Consider the following 25,525-nt stretch of genomic DNA (forward strand, 5'->3'; position numbering starts at 1 on the left):
GCTGGCGCAGCGCCGGGGTCCAGCTGAGACGTGCTCCTCGGCCCTGACGGTGGACCTCCCCTCCAGCGGATGCGCTGCACACCCACAGCGCCCTCTTCCTGGAGGGCAGCTCCCAGGGAAGCCCGCCGATCGTGGATGCCCCCCCAGCCTCGCCCCCTCCGGCCCCGAGCTCCCAGCACCCGGAGCGGAGGATAAGCCAAGGCAGCTCACACAGCGAGAGCTCGGAGTCCTCAGACAGCCTGGCACCCCTGGGTGCCTCCCGCAGTGAGTGAGGGTCTTCGGGGGCCCTCCTTGGGTTCAAGGGAGAGGGACCTTCCTCTGGGTGCTGCCGACCTCTGCCACAGCTGCCGAGGGCAGGGGAGGAGGGGGAATGGGAAGCCGGACTGAACTCTGACCTCAGAGAGCACTTTGACCTCTGGCTGTAGACAGGGCCCTGACCTCTGGCTGTGGACTGAACCATGACCTGTCGAGGCATAGACTGACCTCTGACCTCAGCCAGAGCCTTGATCCCTACATTCCGTTTCCCCTGGGAGCCCTGCTGACCAGTGGCAGCCTGGGTGGGATTGTGGGTGCCTCCATGGGTCTCCCTTCCCGGGACCACTCGATGACACATGTCCTGGGGGGGGCGGGAGGTGCGAAGGGAGACAGCACAGGTCCTGAGCTCATTCTGAGCTGGGTGCTGCTCACACTTGCGCCCCGTGTGGGACGTCCACACAGTGTCTGTGCAGCAGGGTCCCACACTGCCCTTGAGTCAAGACCCAGGTAGTCTTCTCTGTCCTCACCTCCCTCTCGGCCCCACAGTCCTGGCCAAGTGGTGGGGTGCCAAGCGCATCGACTACGCCCTGTACTGCCCTGAGGTCCTCACAGCCTTCCCCACGGTGGCGCTGCCCCACCTCTTCCACGCCAGCTACTGGGAGTCCACGGACGTGGTGGCCTTCATCCTGAGACAGGTACTCTGCCCGGGGCCTGGAGCAGAGGCTTACCCTGCAGGCCCGCCGGCCACTGGGAGGTCATTGCAGCTCAGCCAAGTGGGAGGGTGACATGTGCTACAGAGAGCCCTGGCTTCTGGCTAACGGTCTGGTACTTTCTAGAAAAGTAGAAACTACATAGGAGAATGTACCCATATTTGAACCTGGGGACTGGGGTAATACAGGTCTGCTCCCTGTGGGTCCAATGTCCTACCTGTCAAAGAGCAGGTGGAGCAGAGGCCAGTGGCCAAAGGACAGCCCGGGAGGAGGTGAGGGTGGGGTGAGGGGTCAGGCTACATGCAGCCTGACGGCCCAGGTCAGGCATTTGATGGGGTGCGGGGTCCAATCAGAAGCCATTGCAGAGTTCTGAACAGGGGAGAGATATCAACTGACATGTATTTTTAGAAGGAAGGCCGGCTGCTGTTTGAGGGGAGCAAGCATGAGGCCCTTCACAAGGAAAGCAAGGAGCCCAGCTTCAGGAGGGTGGCGTGGGCTGTGTGCTGGTGGTGGAGGTGCTGAGGGTGTGAGCCATGCTGAGGGTGTGAGCCGTGCTGAGGGTGTGAGCCGTGCTGAGGGTGTGAGCTGTGCTGAGGGTGTGAGCCGTGCTGAGGGTGTGAGCCGTGCTGAGGGTGTGAGCTGTGCTGGTGGTGGAGGTGCTGAGGGTATAAGCTGTGCTGGTGGTGGAGGTGCTGAGGGTGTGAGCCATGCTGAGGGTGTGAGCCGTGCTGTGGGTGTGAGCCGTGCTGAGGGTGTGAGCTGTGCTGGTGGTGGAGGTGCTGAGGGTATAAGCTGTGCTGGTGGTGGAGGTGCTGAGGGTGTGAGCTGTGCTGAGGGTGTGAGCTGTGCTGAGGGTGTGAGTTGTGCTGAGGGTGTGAGCTGTGCTGAGGGTGTGAACTGTGCTGAGGGTGTGAGTTGTGCTGAGGGTGTGAGCTGTGCTGAGTTGTGCTGAGGGTGTGAGCTGTGCTGAGGGTGTGAGCTGTGGGGAAGGTTTGAGCTGTGCTGAGGGTGTGAGCTGTGCTGAGGGTGTGAGCTGTGCTGGGGGTGTGAGTTGTGCTGAGGGTATGAGTTGTGTGAGGGTGTGAGTTGTGCTGAGGGTGTGAGTTGTGTGAGGGTGTGAGTTGTGCTGAGGGTGTGAGCTGTGCTGAGGGTGTGAGTTGTGTGAGGATTTGAGCTGTGCTGAGGGTGTGAGTTGTGCTGAGGATTTGAGCTGTGCTGAGGGTGTGAGCTGTGCTGAGGGTGTGAGTTGTGTGAGGATTTGAGCTGTGCTGAGGGTGTGAGTTGTGCTGAGGATTTGAGCTGTGCTGAGGGTGTGAGCTGTGCTGAGGGTGTGAGTTGTGTGAGGATTTGAGCTGTGCTGAGGGTGTGAGTTGTGCTGAGGATTTGAGCTGTGCTGAGGGTGTGAGCTGTGCTGAGGGTGTGAGTTGTGTGAGGATTTGAGCTGTGCTGAGGGTGTGAGTTGTGCTGAGGATTTGAGCTGTGCTGAGGGTGTGAGTTGTGCTGAGGGTGTGAGCCATGCGGAGGGTTTGAGCTGTGGGGAAGGTTTGAGCTATGCTGAGGGTGTGAACTGCGGTGACAGGACTTGCTGATGTCCGAGCTGTGAAGGAGAGAGGAGGCCAATGGACCCTGTCCCCCTTGAACAGTTGCAGTGGTACCATTTCTTAAGGCTGAGAAAGAGCAGGGTGGGCTGGGGAAACCGAGTCCGGGATCTGTCCTGGAAGGTGAGGTGCCTGTTAGATGTCGAGAAGGTGAGCAGAGTCTGGAGCCTAGGGATGATGTCAGGCTTAGAGATAAAAATGGGCGGTGATGAGAGCTCGGATGACGTTGAAAGCCAGTGACCGGTGCAATGCTGCGATTTTGACACCAATTCCAGGATGTGGTTTCTTCCCTGCACCAAGCAATTCTCCAAACCCGCCGGGTGTCTTACAATTCAACTCAGTCCTGACACTGTCTACCTGCAAATAGCTCAGGTCCCACAGGGTCATGGTTCGGTCCCACCCATCTGACCCCAACCCCTTCAGATGCCAATCGCAAGTCCAGGTTGTCGCCTGGGCGTCTGAGGGGCTGATCAGAGGTTCCGATGCCCCCCCCCCCCTTGGGTTGGATTTCCTTGCTAGAGCGGCTCACAGAATTCAGAGAGACGTTTTTCGTAAGAGATTACTGGTTTATTATAGAAGGATGTAACTCAGGACCAGCCAGATGGAGGAGGCGCGTAGGACAGGGTGTGGGGAAGTGGGGGGCTCTGCTGCCCTTCCCAAATCCCTGTGTGCCCTGCCAGCCGATTTTTGGAAGTTGTTATGGAGCCTTTATTACACAGGCATGGTTGATTAAATCACTGGCCACTGGCCGTTGACCCACCCTCCAGCCCTTCTCCCTTCTCTGGAGGTTAAGGGTTGGGACTTAATGTTTCAACCCCCTATTCACAAGGTTGGTTCCCTTGGCAACCGGCCCCCAAAAGTCACCTCGCTAACATAAAAGACACCTTTGTTGCTCTCATCGCTTTGGAAATGACAAGGGTTTTAGGAGCTTTGCGCCATACATGAGGGTGAAAAACAAATATATGTATTTCTCATGAAAACAATCACAGCGCCACAGATACGGAGGGCATTCCCATAGAGAGAAGTCCAAGGGTGAGTTCTGTAGTGCCAGGGGGAGAGGGGGAACTACCGAGGAGACACCCCCTAGGTCGGAGAGGAACCAAGAGAGGGTGGGTGAGAGCGGACCTTCGAGTCAGGCAGAAGGGAAGTCACCGGCCAGGTTTGCAGACTGGCTTCAGCGGAACAGTGGGGACAGAAGCCTGATGGCAGCGGGCAGGGGGAGGAGGCAGCTAGGGAGGGGCGCCGAGCCCAGGGCGTGGGAGAGCAGAGAGGGGTGCCAGTCACTGCAGAGACAGCAGAGGTCCTAGCAAGAGTGTTTTTCTTTTTAAGGTGAGAGCGATTACAGCACATCTGTGTGCAGAGAACGGTCCAGGGAGAGGGGCCAGCCGGTCCCTCAGGGTGGCGAGGGAGTCCAGCAGCGGCAATGGTCTCGAGGGGCGGGAGGGGCTGGGGCCAGGGCTTCAGCTGGCCTGAGGTGGGGGCCGCCTAGGGAACAGGAGGGAAGGCGAGAATGGGCACAGACGCAGGGTGCTATTGAGTGTGGGTGTGGAGGACAGAGGCCGCTCCCAGCCAGAGAGCATCTGTGGGTCTGTGCTCTGGCCCCAGCTGTCAGGACAGGTGGGCAGGGACGTGAGTCCTGCGGGCTCCAAGCTGGGAGGTGAGGGGGTTTGGGGGTGGTGCACCCTGCCAGCCTGGAAGGAGGGGGAGGGATTGAGGGGCCTGACCTGGAGCCCTGCTTGGCATCTGTCAGGTGATGCGCTATGAGAGCGTGACCGTCAAGGAGAGTGCTGGCTTGGATCCTGCTGTACTGAGCCCCGCTAACCCCCGAGAGAAGTGGCTTCGTAAGAGGACCCAGGTCAAGCTGCGGGTACGTGCTTGTTGGCGTCACGCACTGGTTGGGAGGTGGCCTCGGGCAGGTGAGGCTGCCCTGGGGGCTGGGCATCCACAGGGCAGGCAAGGCCTTTGATTTGCCCCTCAGAGCTGAGCGCCCACACATGCTGGGCTTCACGCTTAGACGAGGCCCATGGTCCTGCCGTGGGGGCGGGGTGGGGCATATGTGAGATGGGAGAGCCGGTTCCAGGTGGCCTGACTCCACAGGAGCCCCAAGGATGGGGGTCCAGGGCGCTGGGGCTGGTGAGATGCCAGTTGTGGAGCAACTGCTATGCCAGGCCTAGTGGTGTGGCAGTGAACTGGAAGGAGCCCTGTCCATGACGGTGGGGCTCAGTCTGATTCACCAAGTGTGGTCTGGAGACATAGTTACCATGACAGAGGAGGCACAGATGAAGAAGCAGGTAGAAAGAAGAATTGCAGGGCAGGTCATGCACGGCTTCCCTGAAGAGTCACCTCTATAGGGTATTGAAGTACAACTAGGAGCTCGGTTTGTATACATTCATTTATTCACTCAGTAAGCAATCATCATGCCACAGACACAGCCACTGCTAGGGGGGTACTTCAATTCAGACATAGACCCCAGTCCTAAAAGGTAGAAGGTGACCAGTGCTCCATGAGTGGACTCTTTTTGTGTGTGACGTATTTATTGTGCTGTAACTCAGGTATTATACAGTTTGCCCACTTAAAATTCAATAGTGTTTAGTGTATTTACAGACAAATGCAACCTTACATCTACAATTAATTTTAGAATATTTTCATTACCTCAGAAAGAACCCCCTTACCCTTTAGCCATCAGCCCCTCTTCCACCCCCCAGCCCTAAGCAATCAGTAATCTACTTTCTGTCCCTGTAGATTTGCCTATTCGGGATATTTCACATAAATGGAACAACGCAGTATGTTGTCTTTTGTCTCTGGCTTCTTTCACCTAGCTAATGTGTTCAAGGTTCATCCACAATGTAGCATGTACCAGTACTTCATTCCTTTCTATGGTTGAATAATATTCCATTATATGGATATACCACATTTTTGTTTATCCATTTAACAGTTTTTGGACATTTGGGCTGTTTCTACCTTCTGTCTACTATGAATAATGCTACTATAAATATTCATATGCAGGTTTGTATGTGGACAGATGTTTTCATTTCTCCTGGGCATACACCCAGGAGCAGAATTGCTAGATCAGATGGTAACTTTAGTTTTATTATTCGAGGAACTACTGAACTTGTCAAAAGCAGTAACATCATTTTACATCCCCCCTGCCAGCAGTGTATGAGGGTTCTGATTTCTCCACATCCTCGCCAACACTCTGTCTCTTTGATTCTAGTCATCCTAATGGGTATAAAATGGTACCTCATTGTGGTTTTGATTAGCATTTTCCTAATGACTAGTGAGGTCAAGCATCTTTCCATGTGTTTGTTTCCATGGATCAACTCTTGCCCCTCTGGTGTTCCTGTAAGGGGGCCTGTGTCCCGCACTTGACAGAGTGTGTCCAGGGCAGGGTTAATGACCGGCTCCTCTCTGGGTCCACAAAGCCCAGCTAAGGGACCTGTGCAGACGAGGTGACTGCAAATGTTTGTTGAACTGAATTAAAATTCCATGGGAACTGAGAGGAGGGGAGGCCATCTTTAGGGAGTCCAAGAAGTGTTTCTGGAAGGGGACCAAGTTGAGTCAGGTCATAGTGGATGGGCTGGAATATGGGGGCCGAAGGCCAGCGATGGCATGTAGACTGGGGGGCCCAGTGGGAACAAAGGCCTGGAGAGCACTGAAGAGCCCATCCCGAAAGGACCAGAGGGGCTTGGAAAGGGAGCAGCAGGAAAGAAGACCGAAGGGTGGGCCCAGCTTAATGCTGAGCTCAGGATTTCGGCTTCATCCGGTGGGCACTGGGCGTTAACAGATCTTGCTTTATAAAGCTGATGGCTCTGGCAGGGTCTGTCTTTGAATAAGGAGCTTCATTAAGAAGCTATGAGCAGAGCCCAGGCCCTGGGTGACGCGGTGTGGGCAGAGATGCCACGTGGGCTGTTCTCTAAAGGAAGGGCCACCGGCCCGAGTGACTCGGGTGTTGAAGCCAGGCCGAGAGTTGGGGGTAGGTGGGCCACTGGAGGCTTTGAGCTGTGGAATGAATTGAAACCAGAAATGAAGAAGGGTGGGGATTCAGCAAGGGGGGGACGCCAGAGTGACCGTGAGTGGACACGCGCAGGAGCTAGCTGGTGTGGGGCACCCGGGACTTTGTCACACTGTTCTCTCTACTCTTGTACGTTTGAAATCTTCCACAAAGAAAAGATGATGGTAAATGGCTCTGGGATGTGGGCAGTGATGTGGAAGGAAGAAGTGAAGGTGACCGGCGGTTTCCAGTCTAGGAAGCCAGCAGGATGACCGGCTGTGAGGACGGGCAGTTCCTCGGGGCTGTGGAGAGACTCGAGAGCAGAGAATGCTCATCTCCAGGAACCCCGGCGCTCCTTGGGGACAGCACTCGGGTCTGCTCTCCGCATGGGCTCCGTGGGAACCCGTCTCGGCACCTCGAAGGGGTTAAGAGGAAGGTGTGATGCGGCAGGTCCAGGTCCCTCCAGCCAGTCCTAAGGACAATGTGATGAAAACACAAGGTCCGGCCCCACTTGCGAAGGCTGAGCTGGTTCTGTCCTTCCAGAACGTCACTGCTAACCACCGGGCCAACGACGTGATTGCTGCCGAAGACGGCCCCCAGGTCCTGGTGGGGCGGTTCATGTACGGGCCCCTCGATATGGTGGCGCTGACAGGAGAGAAGGTACAGAGGGTGGCATCCCCACTGCGACTGGCCACCTGTGCACCTGGTGACTTGTGGTGCACACGGCGCACACACCCCCCACCTGGGGAGGTCTGGGAGGGCGACAAGGAGCAAGGGAGGAACTTGGTACCTCTGAGAGGCCGTGGGGCTGCAGCGGGCAGAGGGTGGTGGGAACCAGGAAACGCAGGCAGGACCCCAAGCTCCGGAGCCTGCTGTCTTGGCAGACAGCTCCCCGGCTGAGCCCCTAAGCCAAGCCTGCAGCACCCCAGCCTTCAGTGAGTTCCCTGGCCCCCTCGCTGCCTGCAGGTGGACATCCTGGTGATGGCAGAGCCGTCCTCGGGCCGCTGGGTGCACCTGGACACGGAGATCACCAACAGCAGCGGCCGGATCACGTACAGCGTGCCGCGGCCCAGGCGCCTGGGGGTCGGCGTCTACCCCGTGAAGATGGTTGTCAGGTGAGACCCAGGAAACCTTCTCATGGTGGCTCCACCCATTTTCACCACCCCTCCAGCCAAGCCTATCCAGAAGATGGGGTCCTCGGAGTGCTGTCGTTTAGGCCTTGTCCCCGTCTGTGGGGAGAGAGAAAAATGGACGAGGTCCTCACCAGGTTCTTTGACCCTGGCCCCAGACTGAGCTCTGACCCCAGAGGCCTCAGGCTGACACCTGCCCTGAACACCTGGCTGAGCACAGCGATCCTTTTCAGGGGCGACCAGACCTGTGCCACGAGCTACCTCACGGTGCTGCCCCGGGGCATGGAGTGCGTGGTGTTCAGCATTGACGGGTCCTTCGCGGCCAGCGTGTCCATCATGGGGAGTGACCCCAAGGTCCGACCGGGGGCCGTGGACGTGGTCCGGTGAGTGCTACCTCCCTGCAGGGGACATGTCCTCCCTGGGAAGGAGCCCGCAGACCTGGGTTTTTTCTGGTTTCCTCTAGGAATTTCACTGGTCTCTGGGGCAGGAGCTGGGCAGTCCCGGCTTTACCGCCAATATGAATTTACTGAGCGTCCTGGAGATGTTCCCAGCTGCTTTCTGGATCCCAGCTCCTCCTTCCCTTCCTCCTGCCCCCCTCCCTTCTTATTCTACCCGAGCATTCCCTGCGGTGGGTCAGGCCTGGCCTCTCGCATTCTGACCCCCAGCAGGATAGTGTCGGTGTGTTCTGATGACCTCTCGCTGTGAGGCAAACGGCTGCAAACGCAGCTGCTTAAAGTAATAACGTATCCTTCTGTCTCATGGTTCTGCGGGTTGACTGCTTCTTCCTGTGGGGTTCTCATGTGGGGTCTCTCTAGCAATTTCAGCCGGAAGGTGGTCTGGGCTGGGATCCTCTGAAGGCTCCACTGGGCTAGATGTTCAAGAGGCCTGGCTTCCGAGCACCGGGTCTCCACATGGCGGCCCCCTGGGAGGTCGCAGACTTCAGATTTCATACCGAGTGGCTGGCTTCCCCCAGTTCCTAGACACCCAGGCGGCAGCTGACAGCCTTCTTAGGACCCAGCCTTGGGAGTCACAGTGCCCTTCCCACTGCATTCTATCGGTTATAAACTAGTCAGAAGATCAGCCCAGATTCAAGGGGACAGCACCACATCGAGGTGTGAAGACGGACCCGTGGCTCACGCAGGGACCGTCTTGTGAGACTAGCTAACATACAGGGCTAACAGAGATGGGGCTATTCCAGCTGGTTGGAGAAAGCAGGGTAGGCTTCCTGGGAGAGGTGGCCTTGTAGATAGGCCTTGAAGGATGGATGTGTGTATATTTTCCACTGATGCCATTGTACGAATAGCAGCAAAGGAAGAAAGGTAAAAGAAATGGATTTAGATGGATAGGCCAAGAAGGAGATGCAAGGTGAGAAGGACAGGGAAGAACAGAGCATGTGTGGGGAACAGGTGGACAAGTTTGGGGTAGTTGGATTTTGGAGATTAGGACAGGGCAGGGGTGTGGCTGGAGACACAGCCTCCCAGGGTCATTGTATTGCTGAGAGGGGTGCAGAGGGTTTTGCCAACAGAGAAGCAAAAGAGGCACCACTTCAGGTCCTCCTGCCCTCCTTGCCCCCCGCCTCCATCTACCCTTCCCTAAGCCAGGCTCGGTGCTGGCACGGATGCAGAGGGAGGTCCTAGGAGGAGGAGTTTCACAGTCCTGTGGGGAAACGGGTCATGGGTATGAGACCTGCTCCAGGACTCCTAGTGATCAGAACCCCAGGAATAGAAGATCCTGGGTCCTGGGAGTTCCCTGAGAGGGGCTGCCCTGCCTCACCCCAGTGGCAGTGATCACTCTGGGGAGAGAATACTAGCTTGTCTCGGGGGCTCCCAGGGGACGGCTGACCTCTCGATGCCCACTGGCTCTGTGGGAACAGGTCATGGGCAGGCTCAAAGTCATCCCAGGGGTCACCCTCCCTCTTGTAAGGCCGGGCCATTTATTTCCATTACAACATCTCTCCAAACCCCTCTGAGTCCTCATCCCACAGCTGGGAAGGGGAGGCTGTAGTTGGTCCTTCCTCTCGGGGGGTCCTCTGGAGCTCTCATCTCCTTCCTGTGGGGCCACTGTGGTGCTCCCCAAACCTTGCTGCTCATCAGAAGAAGCTGCTTTTTGTCCTCACAGATCACTGGACCCCACCTCGAACTAACCAGACTCCCCAGGGGTGACACCAGGGCCTGTGCTTTGTTACAAAACCTCCCCAAATCTCTTAGACCATCTTCCAGGTCTGGAAACCCCCATCTGTAGTAGCCAGTAGGTGGCTAGTGCCACAGAAGCTCCCAAATAGGTCTGGGCTTCTCTGACTTTTTCTTTTCTTTTAATCCTCACCCAAGGATATTTTTCTGTTTATCTTCAAATAGAGCGTGAGGGAGAGAGGGAGGGAGGGAGAGAAACGTCGATGTGAGAGAGATAAACTGACAGGTTGCCTCCCACACAACTCCAACCGGGGTTGAGGATGAACCACGACCTAGGTACGTGCCCTTGGTCGGAATCGAACCCGGGACTCTTTGGTCCGCGGGCTGATGCTCTACCCATTGAGCCAAACAGGCCAGGGCTTCTTTGACTTCCCGCAGCCAGGGTGCCACACGAAGGCAGGGAGCTCTTCTTGCTGTACTGTAAGAGCAGAGAGGAGACCCTGGTTCTACGTGGGAGGCAGGGAAGGCTTTCTGGAGGAGGGGCCTGGAAGATGGGAGGATGGGACATAGGGAGATGGAGCCGCGGGACTGTCCCGGGAAGGGGTGTGCAGCAGAAGCGTGCAGGCTTGTCTGGGGCAGCCCAGCAGCTTTGTGTGACCTGGGGCAGCCAGGCTCAAGGGTACAGCATGGAGGGCCTCAGGGCACTGGGAACCAGTGGCTTTAGGCAAAGGAGAAGTCAGGTTAGATTTGTGATGTACAAACATCACCATGGAAACAGTACAGGGGATAACAGTGCAGCAACTGTATAGAGCCTAGCATGCTAGGAGCCTTTGGGATGGATTAATTTCGTCCTCAGGACGCCCTGTGTGGTAGTTGCTGATATCCCCATTTTACAGATGTGGAAAGCGAAATCCTGGAGGTTTAGTGACCCGTCCAAAGTTGCCCGGCCCTGGTTAGATTGAGTGGGGGGAGTGGAGGCGAGAGGCCTGCCCGTGGCTTTCTGGAGGAGGGGCCTGGAAGATGGGAGGATGGGGACACACAGAGACGGAGCTGCGAGCTAGCACGAGAGTCAGAGTCGAGACCCGCGGGCGCACAGCCTGGAGGCGGAAGGAGGGGCGGCCAAGGGGAAGGAGAGGACTCCTAGGCACTGTCTCTGGCCCCAGAATTGAATTACATTGGCAGCACCACAGAGAGGGGGCATGGGCAGAGGGGCAGGAGTGGGAGGATCAGTCGGCCGTGAGCACCCTGTGCCTATGGGCCATTTAAGAGAAGGGCTCAGCTGGGAGTGTGGATTTGGGGGTCTCCCTGGTTTTTCCTAGCGCTTCTCGACAGCCCCTCTGGCTTCTCAGGAAGGCAGCCGGTGGGGCAGGCTGTGGGTGGCGGCCGGGGCGGGGCCGGGCTGGACACTGCATTGCCCTCTCACCAGGCACTGGCAGGACCTGGGCTACATGATCCTCTACATCACTGGGCGGCCGGACATGCAGAAGCAGCGAGTGGTTTCCTGGCTGTCCCAGCACAACTTCCCACAGGGCATGATCTTCTTCTCAGATGGGCTGGTGCACGACCCGCTGCGGCAGAAGGCCATCTTCCTCCGAAACCTCGTGCAGGAGGTGAGTGTCCAGCCGGGGCGGGAGCCAGAGCCCTCCAGGGCCCTCCCCCATGCTCCCCCCCCCCTTCCTCAACCCCCGTGGACCTCCTCCGCTTACCCCGCCACCTCCCGTGTGCAAGTGGATGGCCAGTTGGCAAAGCACATTCGGGGGATCTCAGTGGGTCCTTTTCCAGCCTTCCAGGTAGGTATTATTCTCAGAGGCAGATGAGAAAGGCAGGCTCTGGACTTGCCCAAGATCTGAGTCAGACTTTCGTCCTTTGTCTCCTGACCCTAAAGCCTACATCTTCTCTCTGCATTTGGTTATTCATTCAACAGACACGGAAGTGCCTATTATGTTTCTTCCCTGTCCTCTGTCTTGGGGCCACACAGAGACAAACAATGCGGGACATGCTAGAAAGAGCTTTGAGCTAGATCCGAGGGTTGGCTGTCAGTGTTCCCAGGACGGGAGGCACACCCCCCTGGGAGCGCAGATCCTCTGGCCCTCCCCCAGACCTACTGAATCAAAAACGCTGGGGAGGGGCCCAGCAAACGTGTACTGACAAACCCTCCAGAGGATGCTGGTGCTTACAAAATTTTGAGAGCCCCTGATCAAGACCAGGGGTTGACAAACTATGGCTTAAATGGTTGGGGGTAGGGGTGGGGATCAGATGAAGAACAGTTCCCGACTCGTGAAAGATCTACAAAACTCAAATTTCAGCGTCCAAAAATAAAGTTCTGTTCCAACACAGCCAAGCTCATGTGCTATATGTTGTTTACGGCTACTTTTGAGCTACAGTGGAACAGCTGAGTAGCTGCAACAAAATGCTAAGCCTGAAATGTTTCCTATCTGGTCTTTCACATAAAAAGTCTCCCAATCCTTGATCCAGAGGAAGAGGAATGTGCAAATCCTCCACTTCCTGGTGTGTAATTAGAAAAGGCCCTATTGGCAAACAGAGTAGAAAGAACCTAGCTTTGCCTAGGGAGGGCACAGATGGCTTCTAGGAGGTGGGAACTTTTGAGCTGAGTCTTGAAGCGTGAGTATGAGTTTGTCAAGTGGCCAAAGAAACAGCATGTGCAGCCCTGGCCGGTTTGGCTCAGCGGTTGGAGCATCGGCCTGTGGACCAGAGAGTCCCAGGTTCGGTTCCCACTCGGGGCATGTACCAAAAAAAACACAAAAAAACCCCACCAGAAATGGCATGTGCAAAGGCACTGAGGTAGGAAGAGCCTGGGATGTTCTCAGAACTTCAGGATGGGATGCAGTGGCCAGGCCAGTTGGGAGCTGAGGCCCTGGAGGTTATCAGGCACCTGAGGTTGGTAAGTCTTGAAAACCACAGAAGCCAGGCCCAGACCATGAACACTCTGCTGAGGGCAATGAGGAGTTATGGAAGAGTTTAAAGTGGCAGTGTCTAACTTGAGCTGTAGAAAGATCCCTCTGGCAGCTACGTGGAGAACAGATTAGTGGGAGAAGCAAGAGGTGTGGAGGTCAGTTGGGAAGCTGTTGCCCAAACAAGAGAGAGGAAGACCAGAGTCTAGGTGGTAGCCATGGGATGGAGAGAAAGGCAGGAGAGAAAGGAGGGTAGAATCGTCAGGAGAGGTGTGCACAGAATTCAGGTGTGGATAAGGCCAGAGAAGCTGAGAGAGACACAGTGATGGTTTCATGGAGGGAGTGAGGAGCTCTCAGATGGTCATCTTGAGGACCAGGAGAAATCAAGGTGCTACTAACCTGATCTGACTGTAGCTTATGTCTGTTTTGTCACCAGTACATCTCCAGCATCTGGGGCAATGATGACACAGGATAGGCATGCAATAAATGTTAGTGGAATGAATTAAATGAAAGGGGACCAGGCTGGAGGAAGATGAGCTCATTTGTGGACACATTGAGGCTTGTATCACCATGGGACACGAGCTATGTCAAGTCCAGCTGAAGCATGTCAATGAAGCCATGGGAAGGGGCAAGAAGGGGCTGTGCTGAGCCCCCAAGAGCAGCGAGAGGAGCCAGCAGAGGAGCCAGAGAGAGCCAGATGGGGGCAAGGCCAGGAAAGAAAAGCTTCCTGGTGTTGGGAAGGAGAAGGTTTTAAGAAGGAAAGAGTGTCCTTGGGAAGAGGTGTGGTTGATGAGAAATGTCCTCATGATGAAGACTGGACCCTGATGACCTCGGTGAAGAAGGGACGCCTCAGAGGCTAAGGGGGCAGAAGCAGTGGGGTGAGGAGCAGACAAGGTGGGTCTCAGCCCAGATGCTGATGTGGGTGGGAATGGACTCACTGGACTGAAGTGACGGGAGTGAGCTGGAGCGAATCAGGAGGCAAGACAGGGTGGGGCAAGGAAGTTGCTTCTTCCTTTGGGCTAAAGGCAGGTAGGGGATAAATCAACTAACGAGGAGAGGGTCAGTGGGCTGAGGAAGCCCTTTCTTTGGTTCGACTTCCAGGACTGGGTAGCAGCTTAGGGAGGGAAGTAAAAATCAGGAGACATAGGGGGGGTGGGGGGCTTGGGGAACAGAAAGAATGCGTGGGGCCAGAGCTGCGTGGTTCTGTGTTTCCCCAGAGGCTCTCAGAAGCCAGCACATGGGAAGGGGAAAGGGGATGTGGAGAAAGCCCAGGCTTGGTGTTGCCAGGGAATGTGGGCGCACGAGGGGCCAGAGAGGGAGGCCCCAGGGAGCCCAGGCCGGGTGCGAGGGGTGAGGCGGGAGAGGTGTGCACAGAATTCAGGTGTGGATAAGGCCAGAGAGGCTGAGAGAGAGACAGACGGGAAGGAGCAGGGTCAGTGTGGGAAAGCGCAGGTTCAGAGCTCAGAGGGGGCAGGTCTGGGTTCATTCTTGGAGGTGACAGTCACTGACCTTAAAGAACCATGAGGCTCAGGTGGTGGGTGGACCATCCCTGTGAACAGGACGTCATCCCAGGGATGGTGGGACTTAGGAGGAAGAAAAGCTGTCACAGTTGACCAAAAATCTCCAGTGGACTTGGGGGGAGGTTGAGTGGGAAAGAGAAGATGACGTTGATGAGGGGCTCCAAGTGAGGACAGCGAGATGGTGAGCACCCTAAAGGAGGCGGGGTTTCATCCTGGTGCGGTGGGCAAGGATCTGGAGGTGATGCTGAAATGAGGAGGAGCTGGGTAGTTCTCTGAACTGGGATGAGGCTTCTAGGGAGGACATCAGACCAGCCAGCACAAGGCAGTGGCCAAATGGGGGCCATGGTCTGGTCTGGTGCCGTGGGGATGGCACAGGGTTGGAGGCCAGACAGGATTTGCTCTAGTCCTGGCCTTGTGATATGTAAACCTGGCAGTCAGTTTCCTTGTCCAGAAAGGAGCGCTTTGCCCCACAGTTAGATAACCTACGGCTAGTGCTGCTCAGCTAATGGGGTGGCCCTGACTTCACCAGGCAGAACCCTGTATTGGGCCTGGGGTGCAGGGTTGGGGCAGAGACGGGAGGCCACTGCAGGGTAGACATGACTTGGACTCTATCAGTGTGCAGATAAAGGGTCCCCAGCATGTTTCCTGGGGGATGGGGATCCAGGAATCCTTTGGGGGCGGTTTGACTGGGCCTGTCTCTCCCTCCATGAGCTGCTCTGTGTTTCAGTGTTTCATCAAAATCAGTGCTGCCTATGGCTCCACAAAGGACATCTCCGTCTACAGCGTGCTGGGCCTGCCGCCCTCCCAGATCTTCATTGTAGGCCGGCCCACCAAGAAGTACCAAACCCAGTGCCAGGTGGGTGGAGGCTGGCTGGGGCTTGAGGCTGGGCAGTGGGGGCCAGGGAAAGGGTAAAGGGGAGTAGGTGGTTATTCCTTTATTTGTTCATTCCTTCATCTGCTCATTCATTCATTCATTCAACAAATACTATGGGGCACCTGCCTCAAAACAGATCCTATGTTGGAAGCCGGGGGGAGTCGCCAGTGGAATCCGATGTCATGTCATCCAGTCCAGGGAGATGGAAAAATTTGCAGACAGTAACAGTCCAGTGTGGCAAGAGCCATGATAAATGATGGGGGAGCTCAGAGAATGGTGGGATCCCAGACAAGAACAGCTAAGCTGGACTTGGGGCAAGGTTTCCTGGGGGATGGAGATCTAGGAATCCTTCCGGGCAGAAGTGTGAGGGATTGTCCTAGAGGGGCCTGAGGTTGGAGGAGCATTTGTGACAGGCAGCAGCAAAAGCAAAGGTCAGGAGGGGACAGACAACGTGTATATTCTGGGAACCACAAGTGACCGCTTGGCTGAGTGTGACGCAGGAGGGCGTAGGGGAGGGGCCGATGGCAGTGGATCCCAGGTTGGGACTCTAAGTCTTCAGAGTGTTTGTGATTCAGAGAGGTTCCTGGGGCTGCAGGTGGGAGGTGGATGGAGGAAGTGGAAGGGAGGAGAGAAGTCGGAGGGTCTGAGAAGCATTTGTAGGCTGGATGGACTCGATCTGCTAATGAACGGATCAGATGTGCGGGATGAAGGAAAGAGAAAGCAAGGATGGCACCCCGTTTCTGGCTTGGTGAGAAGCAGGTTGAAAGAGCAGACTGAAGGGAAGGTGATGATCTTTTAGGGCATATTGAGTGTAAACTCTGAGAGTGACCAGCTGGTGCAGGGTCAGAAGACAGAGGGACCCCCAAATGGGGATCCCTAGAGCAGCGCTGATCTCAAACTGTAAACGCGCTTGTGGATCATCTGGGGATCTTGTTTAAATGCAGGTCCTGATCCTGTAGGTCTGGGGTGGGGCCTGAGGTTCTGCCCAGCAGGGGCCAGGTGCTGGCGGCCCACAGGCTACTTGCTGAGTGGCAAGCTGAGCACACCCTGGGAAGGATGTCAAGGGCAGTTGTGGGCCCCAGAAAGTAACCCAGTTCCAAGGGGTGGAAGGTGGATGATGGGAGACTTATATTCTGAGATTTTACTGAAAGTGACAAGGATGGAAGTTTCACCCCCATCCAGAATCCAGAGAATTCCGAATGACCCAGATGGAAGTGCTCAGTAGTGTGAAGCAGGCAGGGAGCCTTGAATGGTAGTGAGCGTCCAGTTTCCTGGAGGTTCCACAGGGAAGCTGCTGACACCATTGTAGGGTGTCCCAGAGTAAGGGTGATGTTGGGGTACAGGGTCAGGCCTGGGCCTACCCCCTGCCCTGCTGGCCTGACTCCTGCGCCCCCCGCAGTTCCTGAGCGAGGGCTACGCTGCCCACCTGGCGGCGCTGGAGGCCAGCCACCGCTCGCGCCCCAAGAAGAACCACCCGCGAATGATCCTGCGCAAGGGCAGCTTCGGCCTCCACGCGCAGCCCGACTTCCTGCGGAAGCGCAACCACCTGCGCAGAACCATGTCGGTGCAGCAGCCGGACCCGCCCGCCAACCCCAAGCCGGAGCGGGCCCAGAGCCAGCCGGAGTCCGACAAAGACCACGAGCGGCCCCTGCAGGCGCTCTGCTGGGCGCGCGGGCCCCCCAAGTTCGAGTCAGTGCCCTGAGGGCGGGGCTGGGCACGGAGCAGTGGGGCCCTGCCAGGCTGCCTGCGGGGACAGGAAGGGCTGTCTTCTCCCCGACACAGGCCTGTTCCTGCTTTTTTCCTCCCGTGTCTGTCCAGCAGTGTCCGACCACAGCGGGGAGGGACCCTGCCTGGCCTTGGGGGCCTCCCTAGGCTGCAAGGGCGCGAGATCCCTGGGTCTCGGCGCAGCCACCGCCGCCTCCCCGTGCCTGCAACTTCAAGCCCCAGTCAGGGTTGATGTCTGTGTAATCCGGGGTGCGGGCCTGCCGGGAGCCGGAGTGTTAGACAAAGTCCATCTGTCCGAGTTCTCCAGGCTTCGGCGGTCATGCCAAGCAGGCCCTAAAGGGAGAAGCCCCCAGACCAGGATCTGCAGCCACTGACAGGTGTGGTTTCCCGGCTGCCTGGTGGGGAGGCGAGTGGCATTTGTGCCCGCCCTCCCCGTGACATCCTGAGTCACCATCTCAGGCCTGGCTCTCTTATGGCAAAGCGGCCACTTTCTGGGAGTGAGAGGATGGCCCTGGGCTCATCCTATGTTCAGGTGTCCGCCCTGGCCTCCAGGGGGGGGTCTGGTGCTGGCGCTTGTCCTCCTGTGGCTGTTCATGTCCCGCCTTCTTGTCCTCAGTATCTTTATCATTCTCCTGTGGCCCTTGAGGACAGGTGTTCCTCTTCCAGAGTCCTGCCTGGTGCCCTCCCGTGTGAGGCTGCGGCCTTGGGCTCTGGCCTAGCTGGGCTAGCTGTGAGCCCTTGAGCCAGCTGCTTGCCCTCTCTGGGCCCCGCCTTCGTATATAATGGAGAGATCTCCCCAGCTGAGGTTAAATGGGTGCGAGTTTTGACTCCTAGGCTATCCCGCACTTCTACCCTGCGGGGCTTTTCAGGCCCAAGTGCTCCTCTGGGGGCCCAGTGTCCCCACAGTCTGAGAGCAGGGTTCTGGGTGGGCTCCACCACTTCAAAGGAAGCCTCTGGGGAGGGGGCATGGGGTCCCTGTTCCATGGAGAGGTTTGTTTTGCACTGATGCCCAAACCCAGTGTCCCAGCAACAGAGACATCCTCCTAGAGGGCGCTGATCTGCACCCCCAACACTGCCCAGGCTGACGTCTCCCTTTTGGCTCCTGGAAGGCACAGAGCTGAGATCCCAGAGTTTGGGGTTCATATCGTTTTGGCTCAAACTGTTGTACTCTCTTTCCTTCCATTTGCCACTCAGCTTGGTTTGGTGCCCATAACTTTCTCCTGGGTCATACCCTGAGGTTGGGGGCCCCTCGAAGTCTGTCTGCGCCCTCTTGCTGCCAGGCCCTTGGCCTGGACATTGGTCTCCTGGAGCCCGGGCCAGCCTTGAGCCCCTCGTGCCGTCACTGAGGCGGTCCAGCTCTCTCAGTGGGGCTGTGTCTTGGGCCAGGCCGCCCCAGGGCCCAGACATGTGTACACAGCAGGCACTCGTCAGCTCAGTGTCGCTTCTGCTCAGTGTCTACCTCTTGCAGCTCCCACGTGGCCAGAGTCCTCCCCGATGGCTGCGGCTGGTGGGGGCGGCTTGCACCACTGGCAAGCGGGGCACCCTGCTGGGGCTGGAGGAGTCCGGGCTCCCAGCCCCTAACCCTGCTCTCTCTACTAGAAACGTGTCTTCTCCAGTCTGCCCACTCCTGCCGCACCTGCCCACCTGCCTGCCAGCTCTCTGCGTCACCTTCAGCCCTGCACCTGCATTTCAGGGGTGCCCAGCTGCTGGCAGGTCTCTGGGGAAGGGGTGATCACCCCCCAGCTTCCTCTCTGGTCCTGCCTCCTGGCAGTTCACCTTCCTCTTCACAGGACCTTTCTCGGCTCTCCGTAGGCACCAGTTCATGTGGCTTAGCCACCTCATCCCCAGCCCTTCCCTTCCTTTCCAAAACACCCTGAATGAAAGGTGGGAAGACTTATTCTGATTTCCTGAAACTCCCCGTTATCTGCAGAAGCCACTGACGCATCCCTCTCAAATGATAAAACAATTAGCGTGAGATACTGCTCCCCCTCTTCGATTGCTTCTGCCTTTCCTGAGAACCCCAGGCTTGGAGCAGGAGCGAGAAAGCATATGGGGACACTGGGGGAGTTTGGAGTCCATGTGAGGATTCTGTGATTTGGGAGTTTGGAGCTGGGATGCGGGACCTGGCAGGAGGGTCACCACCCCCTTCCTTTCTAGAGCTCTGGATTGGGGCTCCCAAGACTCACACCTGAGATGCTGGAGGTGTACAGTGAGCTGTGAACACGCGCTCATGGAGCTTTGCTGGGTGCGTCTGTGGTTCTGCGCAGTGACCAGACTCAGACAATGTGGGTTTCAGTTCTGTTCTCACGGCAACTGGAACCAATATGCACTTTCTCTACTAGTGGCTTGTTCCATTTTGTTTGTTCAGTTATGTTGGAGAAAAACAGAGAACCAAGTCATGTTCTCTGGAGGGGGCCCCTGCCTCTCCCCAAGTAGTTCTGTGACCCCAGTCCGGCTGTTTTCTAGAGAACCCTCCCAGCTCCCAGTGTGCCTGCTGCTCAGAGCTGGAAGACGGATCTTCCCGCCCAGCCAAAGCTGCCTGTTCTCACGTGGCATGTTTGTCTTCCCAGTTTGGTGGCTGTCCTGCCGGAGGGCCTGCCTGCTGCCTCCCTTTCCGTCTGCCCTGTTGGGGGTTCAGGGTGCACCCGCAGCCAGGGCTACTCTTCTGGCATCTGGCATCATGGGTTTTTCTGAAGAGCTCGACTCCTCCCTTAGGCTCCGCAAACCATTAAAAAAAAAGAGACTTTTTTGCATTTGGATGAATGGCCCTCTTGCCTGGACACGGCTAGAGAAAACATCTTTGAACCCTAGTATTGAGAGATTTTTGGGGGGGTGTGGGCTCTCGGAAAGGGAGGCAGTGACTATGGCTTTCTAATAACTCCTTTGACCACTCTGGACCCCCTACCCATGCCCAGGAGTGTCCTGCAGACTGAGGTGGCACCAGGGTCTCAGTGAAAGCGGGCGTGAGGCAGAGCGCAGTGGGGCGTGGGCTCTCTCCCACCCTGCCCGCCCCGCCCCGCCCCGGAGCGGTGCCCAGCCTGCCAAGGAGCCTCGCAGCTGCCCCGCCTTAAACAACCAACTTTCCCGCCGAACCCTGGGGGTTTGGGTGCCAAGTGCTCTGGAAACCAATCTCTTTGGCTCTGCCACAAGAAGTCACCTCCCTCCTTCTGCTCCCTCTGGGCTTAGGGGAACTTTCTTAAAAATCATACTTAGGGTTAAGTCCAAGCAGCGAGGCCTGGTCTGGGTCCTGCTCTCTTTGCTGAGAAACTAAGAGGGTGGCTGAGATAAGTTATCAGTCAGACCCCACTCTGGTGGGGACAGGGAGTGGCAGGTGACACCAAAGAGGGGCAGGACAGGAGGGAGGCTCACTCACGGGGACCCCCACCCTCGGACCCCTCCGTCCTTCTATTTGTTTACTCCGTGGTGGCAGCCTGTCTGACCGTGTCTGTGGTCCGACTGTTCCTAAGTGTGTGACTCCCAGTATTATCTGTGGTGGATGGTTCCATGGTGGAAAGTTTATTCTGTGCCTCATGGCTGCCTTGTACAAAATCCGTTAGGAACGAAAATGTAAAATATCAGATTTCTAACAAGACAAAACAGCATTACAGAGTTAAAAGATTTTTACAACTGGTCTTGATTTTGATGTGAGCTGGTTTTTAACTCTTCAACGTTGTCACTTAAATAAAAACCTTATTTGCCTTTAAAATGTGCTTTGCTCTGAATGAAGCTGAGACACCTTTCCCGTCAGCTCTGTTCTCCCTGAGCCGGTGCTGGGAGTGGGGGTGGGTGAGGGGGACAAAGCCTGGCCCCAAACCACAGACCTGAGTGGCATGGGGGGGGTGGCGACAGAGAAGAGATGTCAAATACAGAGTCTTTATTACAGAAGGGCAACATTAGCAAGGGACGTTATGCACTGATTTCTTCCTAATAAAATGACAAAGCCGGTTTCTTAAATAATTTCCAGAAGGCAGAGATTGCTACTGAGCACGGCTACTCCTCCCTGCCACCCACAGTGCCCGGTGCTGAGAACATAAATAGGTACCCGTGGGCCCCAGGGCTCAGCCTGGACATCTCTCCCATCCCTTTTTTTGGAGCGGAGACAGGAGCTGGTTCCCAACAGCCGGGCACTGGAAACATGGGGTGACTCCTGGGCGCACAGCTCAGCGCTCTCCAACACCTTCTGAAGCCTGCCTTTCATGTGTGAAAGCGGCAACCCCAAGGCTCAGGTGTGGGGTGCGCTTCAAAGCCCAAAGGGAGTGGGATGAATGCTGCAGGTCTCCTCAGTCTCTCCGAGTCACTCCTGGGCTGCGGCAGGTGGTCTCTGCTGGGCTCAGATGTGGTCGGAGCAGGAGAGCAGAGACCCCCAAGCAGCCTCCACTGGGCCTTTGCTAGTCAGGTCCTGTCAGCGGTGGCCCAGCGGTACTGCCAGCTCCGGGGGTTCCTCCAGGACTCAGGGGGCGGGAGGCACGGATCTTAGGTGTGGGGCATGGGGGTCAGGTACGGCTTGCTTCCTGCAAGACAGAGCTCCCTTCGTGCCCCAGGACACCATCGCCTTCCCCCAAAATGAGAGCTGGAAGGTGGTGGGGTCGGTAAGGTCAGCAGCTCAGGTCTGAGCTGGTAGGAAGACCGCATGCTTCCTACTCTGCCGGGTATCAGCTCTGTGGGTTTTTCCAGGAGACTCAGTTCTTTACCAGGCCTCCAAATACACATATGTGCTCGAGGAGGAGGAGGAGGGGAGGAAGAGGGTGCGGAGAAGGATGCTTGGCAGGATGGCATTACCTGAAGGGCACTGTCCTCAGTCACGAATGAGAGAAACGGTCATGTCACCCCTGGAGATGGGAAAGCAGGAGAGACAGATGCCACTGGGTGCTGCAGGCTCTGAGGGCCCTCCCAGCTTGGACTAGATAAGATCAGACCTGGCAACACGGCGGGAACTTGGCACACTTGGCATATCGTCAAAGCTGGCAGGGAGCCACCTAAGAGCTCATCAGGGCCACGTAGAAACGGCCCCAAGTTAGGGCGGCTCCAGACCCAGGCCCTGCCCTAAGGGTGGGGTCCTGAGCAGACAGACCAGGAACTCCTGCAGCCTTGCAGCTGTCCCCAGTTCCACGGGTGGGCAGGGCAACTCCATGGGGAGTGTTGGAGGCAGGGCAGGTCTTTCAGGTGCCTGGTGACGTTCCAGGTGATGGACAAAGATGGGGACCCGAGGCCCAGAGGACCATGTATATCCAGGGAGCATCCTTAACCACCTCTACAATCTAGGTCTTTCGTCCCGTCTTATGTTGCAGAGGAAGAAACTGAGGCTCAGAGAAGGGGCGGGACTGGCCAGGGTCACACTGCGGGCCGGAGCCGGAACCAGAGGCCCGCCTCCAAAGGGGACCCTGCTGCTTTGAAGCATGGGGATGGCAGCTTACCTCTCTTCAGCCATAATGGCCTCATCCAGCTCCTGGGACAGCTTCTGGAGATGCTGGATTCCCGCCCCCACAGGCTCCAGGTCACTGTCAGATTCACTGCACAGAAGGAAAAGCCACGGGCCCCAGTGACTAGCAGGAAACCTGTGGCAGGAGTCCCCCCCCCCAACTCAGCTCTGCAGTCTGGGGTCAGTGGGGGCTGGGCATCACCAAGGCTGCTCCGGGGAGTGACATCGGAGCAACTTGGAGCAGAGAACAGATGGATCAAGGCTCATGAGGTCAAGGTCAAGGGAAGGTGATCCTGTAGAAAAGTGAGCCCTGCCATTCCCCACACGAGTCTCAGCTTCAAGATGGCTTCCAAACGGGCGTTTCGGCTCACCAGGAGCTGGGAGAGTGTGGAGGAGCAGAGCTAAGCTCACCCTTTCCTTTACAGGTGGGGAGACTAAGGCCCTGGAGACTTCCCTAGGTCCCTGGCCAGCAGGGGGCAGAGCTGGGCTAGAACATGGATGTGACTCAGCTCAGGGGGCCCCTGGCTCCCATGAGTGCTGGGGGCAAGGCACTCCTCCACCTACCTGGGGGAGCAGAGGGGCTCCGTGGAGGAGTAGGGGCTCCGGAAGGCGGCCTCCCTCCTGGACCTCCGCAGCGGGTGGGCACGCGGGCCCCTCTGGGTGGAGAGGCGGTGCCGCTCCCTCTCCCAGGGGCCCGGAGTTGAGCGGGCAGGGGTGGTTCCAGAGAAGCGGGTGCTCCTCTGGCTCAGGCTGCGAGCGTGGGGGCTGCTGTCCTTCGGCGTCTCTCTCCTGCTTCTCCTGGCTTTCACCTGGGTTTCCACCAGCCACTTGGTGCCAGTCTGGCAGGACTCCTGGATTCTCTGACAGGTACGTGGAAATGTGATCACAGGCCGAGCGTGAGCCACACCTCCGACCCCTCCACCCATCAGCCGTCCGTGCACAAGCAGCTTTCAGTCTCAAGGGTGAGGGACAGGGGTGATGCCATGTGACATGGGTCCACTGCAGGGACCCGGTTCAGAGCCCCCAGCGTATGAGTGCAGTGGTTAGCAGCAGAACCACTCTGGCTCACAGAGCCTCCGTTTGCCAAAGTCCAACCCTCTTTCAGACACAGACTGACCCAGAGACTCCAGGGCAAAGCCTACCCCCCAGGATATTGTAAGATAATTTGTCCCCCTGCTTCTGGTCTTGCATCCTCCACACGGATGCACAGAGAGCCTTCTCAAGGGTAGTTCTATCATGACACAACTCAATACCCTTCCAAGGCTGCTCGTCACCCAGAGTCCAGTCCTAAGGCTTGAACCGTTCACACCAGTGTGTGTGTGTGTGTGGGGGGGAGAGGGGGGCTGTGAAGGCTGTTCCCCAGCTAGACTGTCTTTGCCTGGGCAAACCAGAGTCCAGAGTCCTTAGAGCAAGACCCAAGTCACATTTGGTGACTTATGTGACCTTGGGCAGGCTACCTCGTTTCGTCTCTGATCTGGGGGATCAAACTCATAGGGTTCTAGATACGGATGAACACTTGGCTCAGAGCCCTCTCTACAAAGGGTCCAGAAACATCTTCCTTCTCCCGTATCTTCAGATTCCCAATCAGATACCAAGGAGAACCCCCACTCCCACCCCAGTTCTCTCCCTGGAGGTCTGTTCACTCTCATGGCCTCGGTCCTTTCTAGGCAACACCTCCATACAGCTCTAGGGCTGAAGACACATCCACTTGGAAGGCCACAGGCACCTCACACCCAACATAAATGGCATATTCCTGCCCACACCTCTCATCTGACACCCAGCCCTCTCAAATCTCCCCTCTGCGCAGCCTTGAAGTTGTTTACTCCTCTGCAAGGCAGGACCCCAGCCCCCCCTCCCGGGAGACTCGGCTTCTAACCCCTTTTCCACCAAGTAGTGAAAGACCAAGTTCTCATATGCTAATTAGACACGATTCCCACCCTGTTGTGAATTCTTCCCACTGGCTCCCAGGACTACCAGTCTCTCTTAGGAGTGTCTAAACACCTTCAGCACACTGGACTGCCCTCCCCCCACTACCCTCCTTGCTCTCTTCTGCTCTCCCTCAGCTATTTCATCTATCTTATCCGCGCCTCATTCTTCTCGGGTCCTGGGTGAATTCCATGGACTCTCCTCATCTGGGAAGCCTTCACTGACTAAGCTGGTTTTTGGTACCCTGCCATCATCAGCCACTTGCTTTCAATTGCCATCACAATACAGTTCTATTAGCTTGTATTGTGAGGATGTTTCCTCCACGACACTGTTTTCACTCACTCAGCTATTTGTTGAGCACCTACTATGTGCCAGGAAATGTTTGGGGTGCTGGGGACACAGCAATGAACCAATCAGTGTCCCTGTCTTCATGGAGTCTCTATTCTCGGGGGCTCCTGAGGGCAGCAGTTCTCCAGCAGTTGACCTGGACATGGTCAGCGTTACCTGGGACACAGCACCCAAGGCGTTCTTAGCTGAGCGAGCCGCAGCCTGGAGGCCCTGCTGCCCTGGCTCTGGGGCTTCTAGGCGTTTCCAGGAGGGGCCCGCCCCTAGGTTGAGGCTGACTGCTCTCAGGGGCAACCTCCTTTGGAACTGTCTACAGAGGGAGCCCAGGGCTCTGCTGGAGGTCTCCAGGTGGCCAGGTGCAGGCTGCAGCACCTCGTTCTCCTCCAGCTGCTCCTGGTCCCTGAGAGATCTCCTGCGCACGGACGTGCTCACACTGGGCCAGCGAGAGGCCATCTGCCAGGCCAAGTCTGTTCTGTTCACCAAACCCTGGGGAGGAAGTCAAAAGGCAGGTGAGCCAGGCATCCTCCATCCCATTTCCAGGCTCCCCAGAGACCCTGAGTACCAGGGAGGAGGTGGGATGGAGGTCCGTGGGATGGGGTGGATGGCCCAGGCTAAGAAGGGGTGCACTTGGCAACTGGGGGTGTGGGAGGAGTATGGCTCCTGAACGGGGTGGGGTGGTGGTCGTCAAGGCCCAGAGGAGGGCAGAGGCTGAACAAGGCTGTTCAGCATTTCCTGCAGTCCCTTGCTGTGAACGTCCCAAACAGCTGTCTTTTCTTCCCAGCCTCCTCACCGCCGTCGCCCCAGGCAGGCTTGGGAGGCAGAGTCGGGAGCGGCCCTCCTCCAGCCTCAGCAATGGGCCCAGTGCACGACCAGAGCCTTTCACAGCTCGCCCGGACCCAACTTGCTCGGTCCAGACCCTGGCCGGCTGGCCGGAGCCCCCCATTTCCACCGTGCAATACCCAGACGCCCACACGCGTGCCTGTCCTAACGA

General features: G+C 57.1%; 2 protein-coding genes across 3 annotated transcripts in view; one reads left to right on the plus strand and one right to left on the minus strand.

Moving 5' to 3' along the window:
* PITPNM3 (PITPNM family member 3) overlaps positions 1-19,822 on the plus strand; it is a 92,218-nt gene extending 72,396 nt beyond the window's left edge. For both annotated transcript variants that reach the window (XM_036269263.1, XM_036269264.1), the window contains 9 exons: positions 67-264; positions 802-950; positions 4,314-4,430; positions 7,098-7,214; positions 7,521-7,669; positions 7,918-8,067; positions 11,240-11,423; positions 14,973-15,101; positions 16,519-19,822. In XM_036269263.1, the coding sequence (XP_036125156.1) occupies positions 67-264; positions 802-950; positions 4,314-4,430; positions 7,098-7,214; positions 7,521-7,669; positions 7,918-8,067; positions 11,240-11,423; positions 14,973-15,101; positions 16,519-16,821 (1,496 nt within the window). In that variant the 3' untranslated portion in view covers positions 16,822-19,822. The remainder of the gene's footprint in view (positions 1-66; positions 265-801; positions 951-4,313; positions 4,431-7,097; positions 7,215-7,520; positions 7,670-7,917; positions 8,068-11,239; positions 11,424-14,972; positions 15,102-16,518) is intronic.
* A 1,795-nt stretch (positions 19,823-21,617) lies between these two features.
* Positions 21,618-24,988, minus strand: PIMREG (PICALM interacting mitotic regulator). Its single transcript, XM_036269876.1, has 4 exons — positions 24,694-24,988; positions 22,828-23,123; positions 22,259-22,354; positions 21,618-21,673 (listed from the first exon to the last, which is right to left on the minus strand). Exons 1-4 carry the CDS (start codon positions 24,985-24,987, stop codon positions 21,640-21,642), a joined length of 720 nt encoding a protein of 239 aa, XP_036125769.1. The 5' UTR covers position 24,988; the 3' UTR covers positions 21,618-21,639.
* Between the last annotated feature and the right edge of the window lie 537 nt (positions 24,989-25,525).

The sequence above is a fragment of the Molossus molossus genome, unplaced genomic scaffold (genome assembly GCF_014108415.1).
Source record: "Molossus molossus isolate mMolMol1 unplaced genomic scaffold, mMolMol1.p scaffold_m16_p_19, whole genome shotgun sequence".
NCBI lineage: Eukaryota > Metazoa > Chordata > Mammalia > Chiroptera > Molossidae > Molossus > Molossus molossus.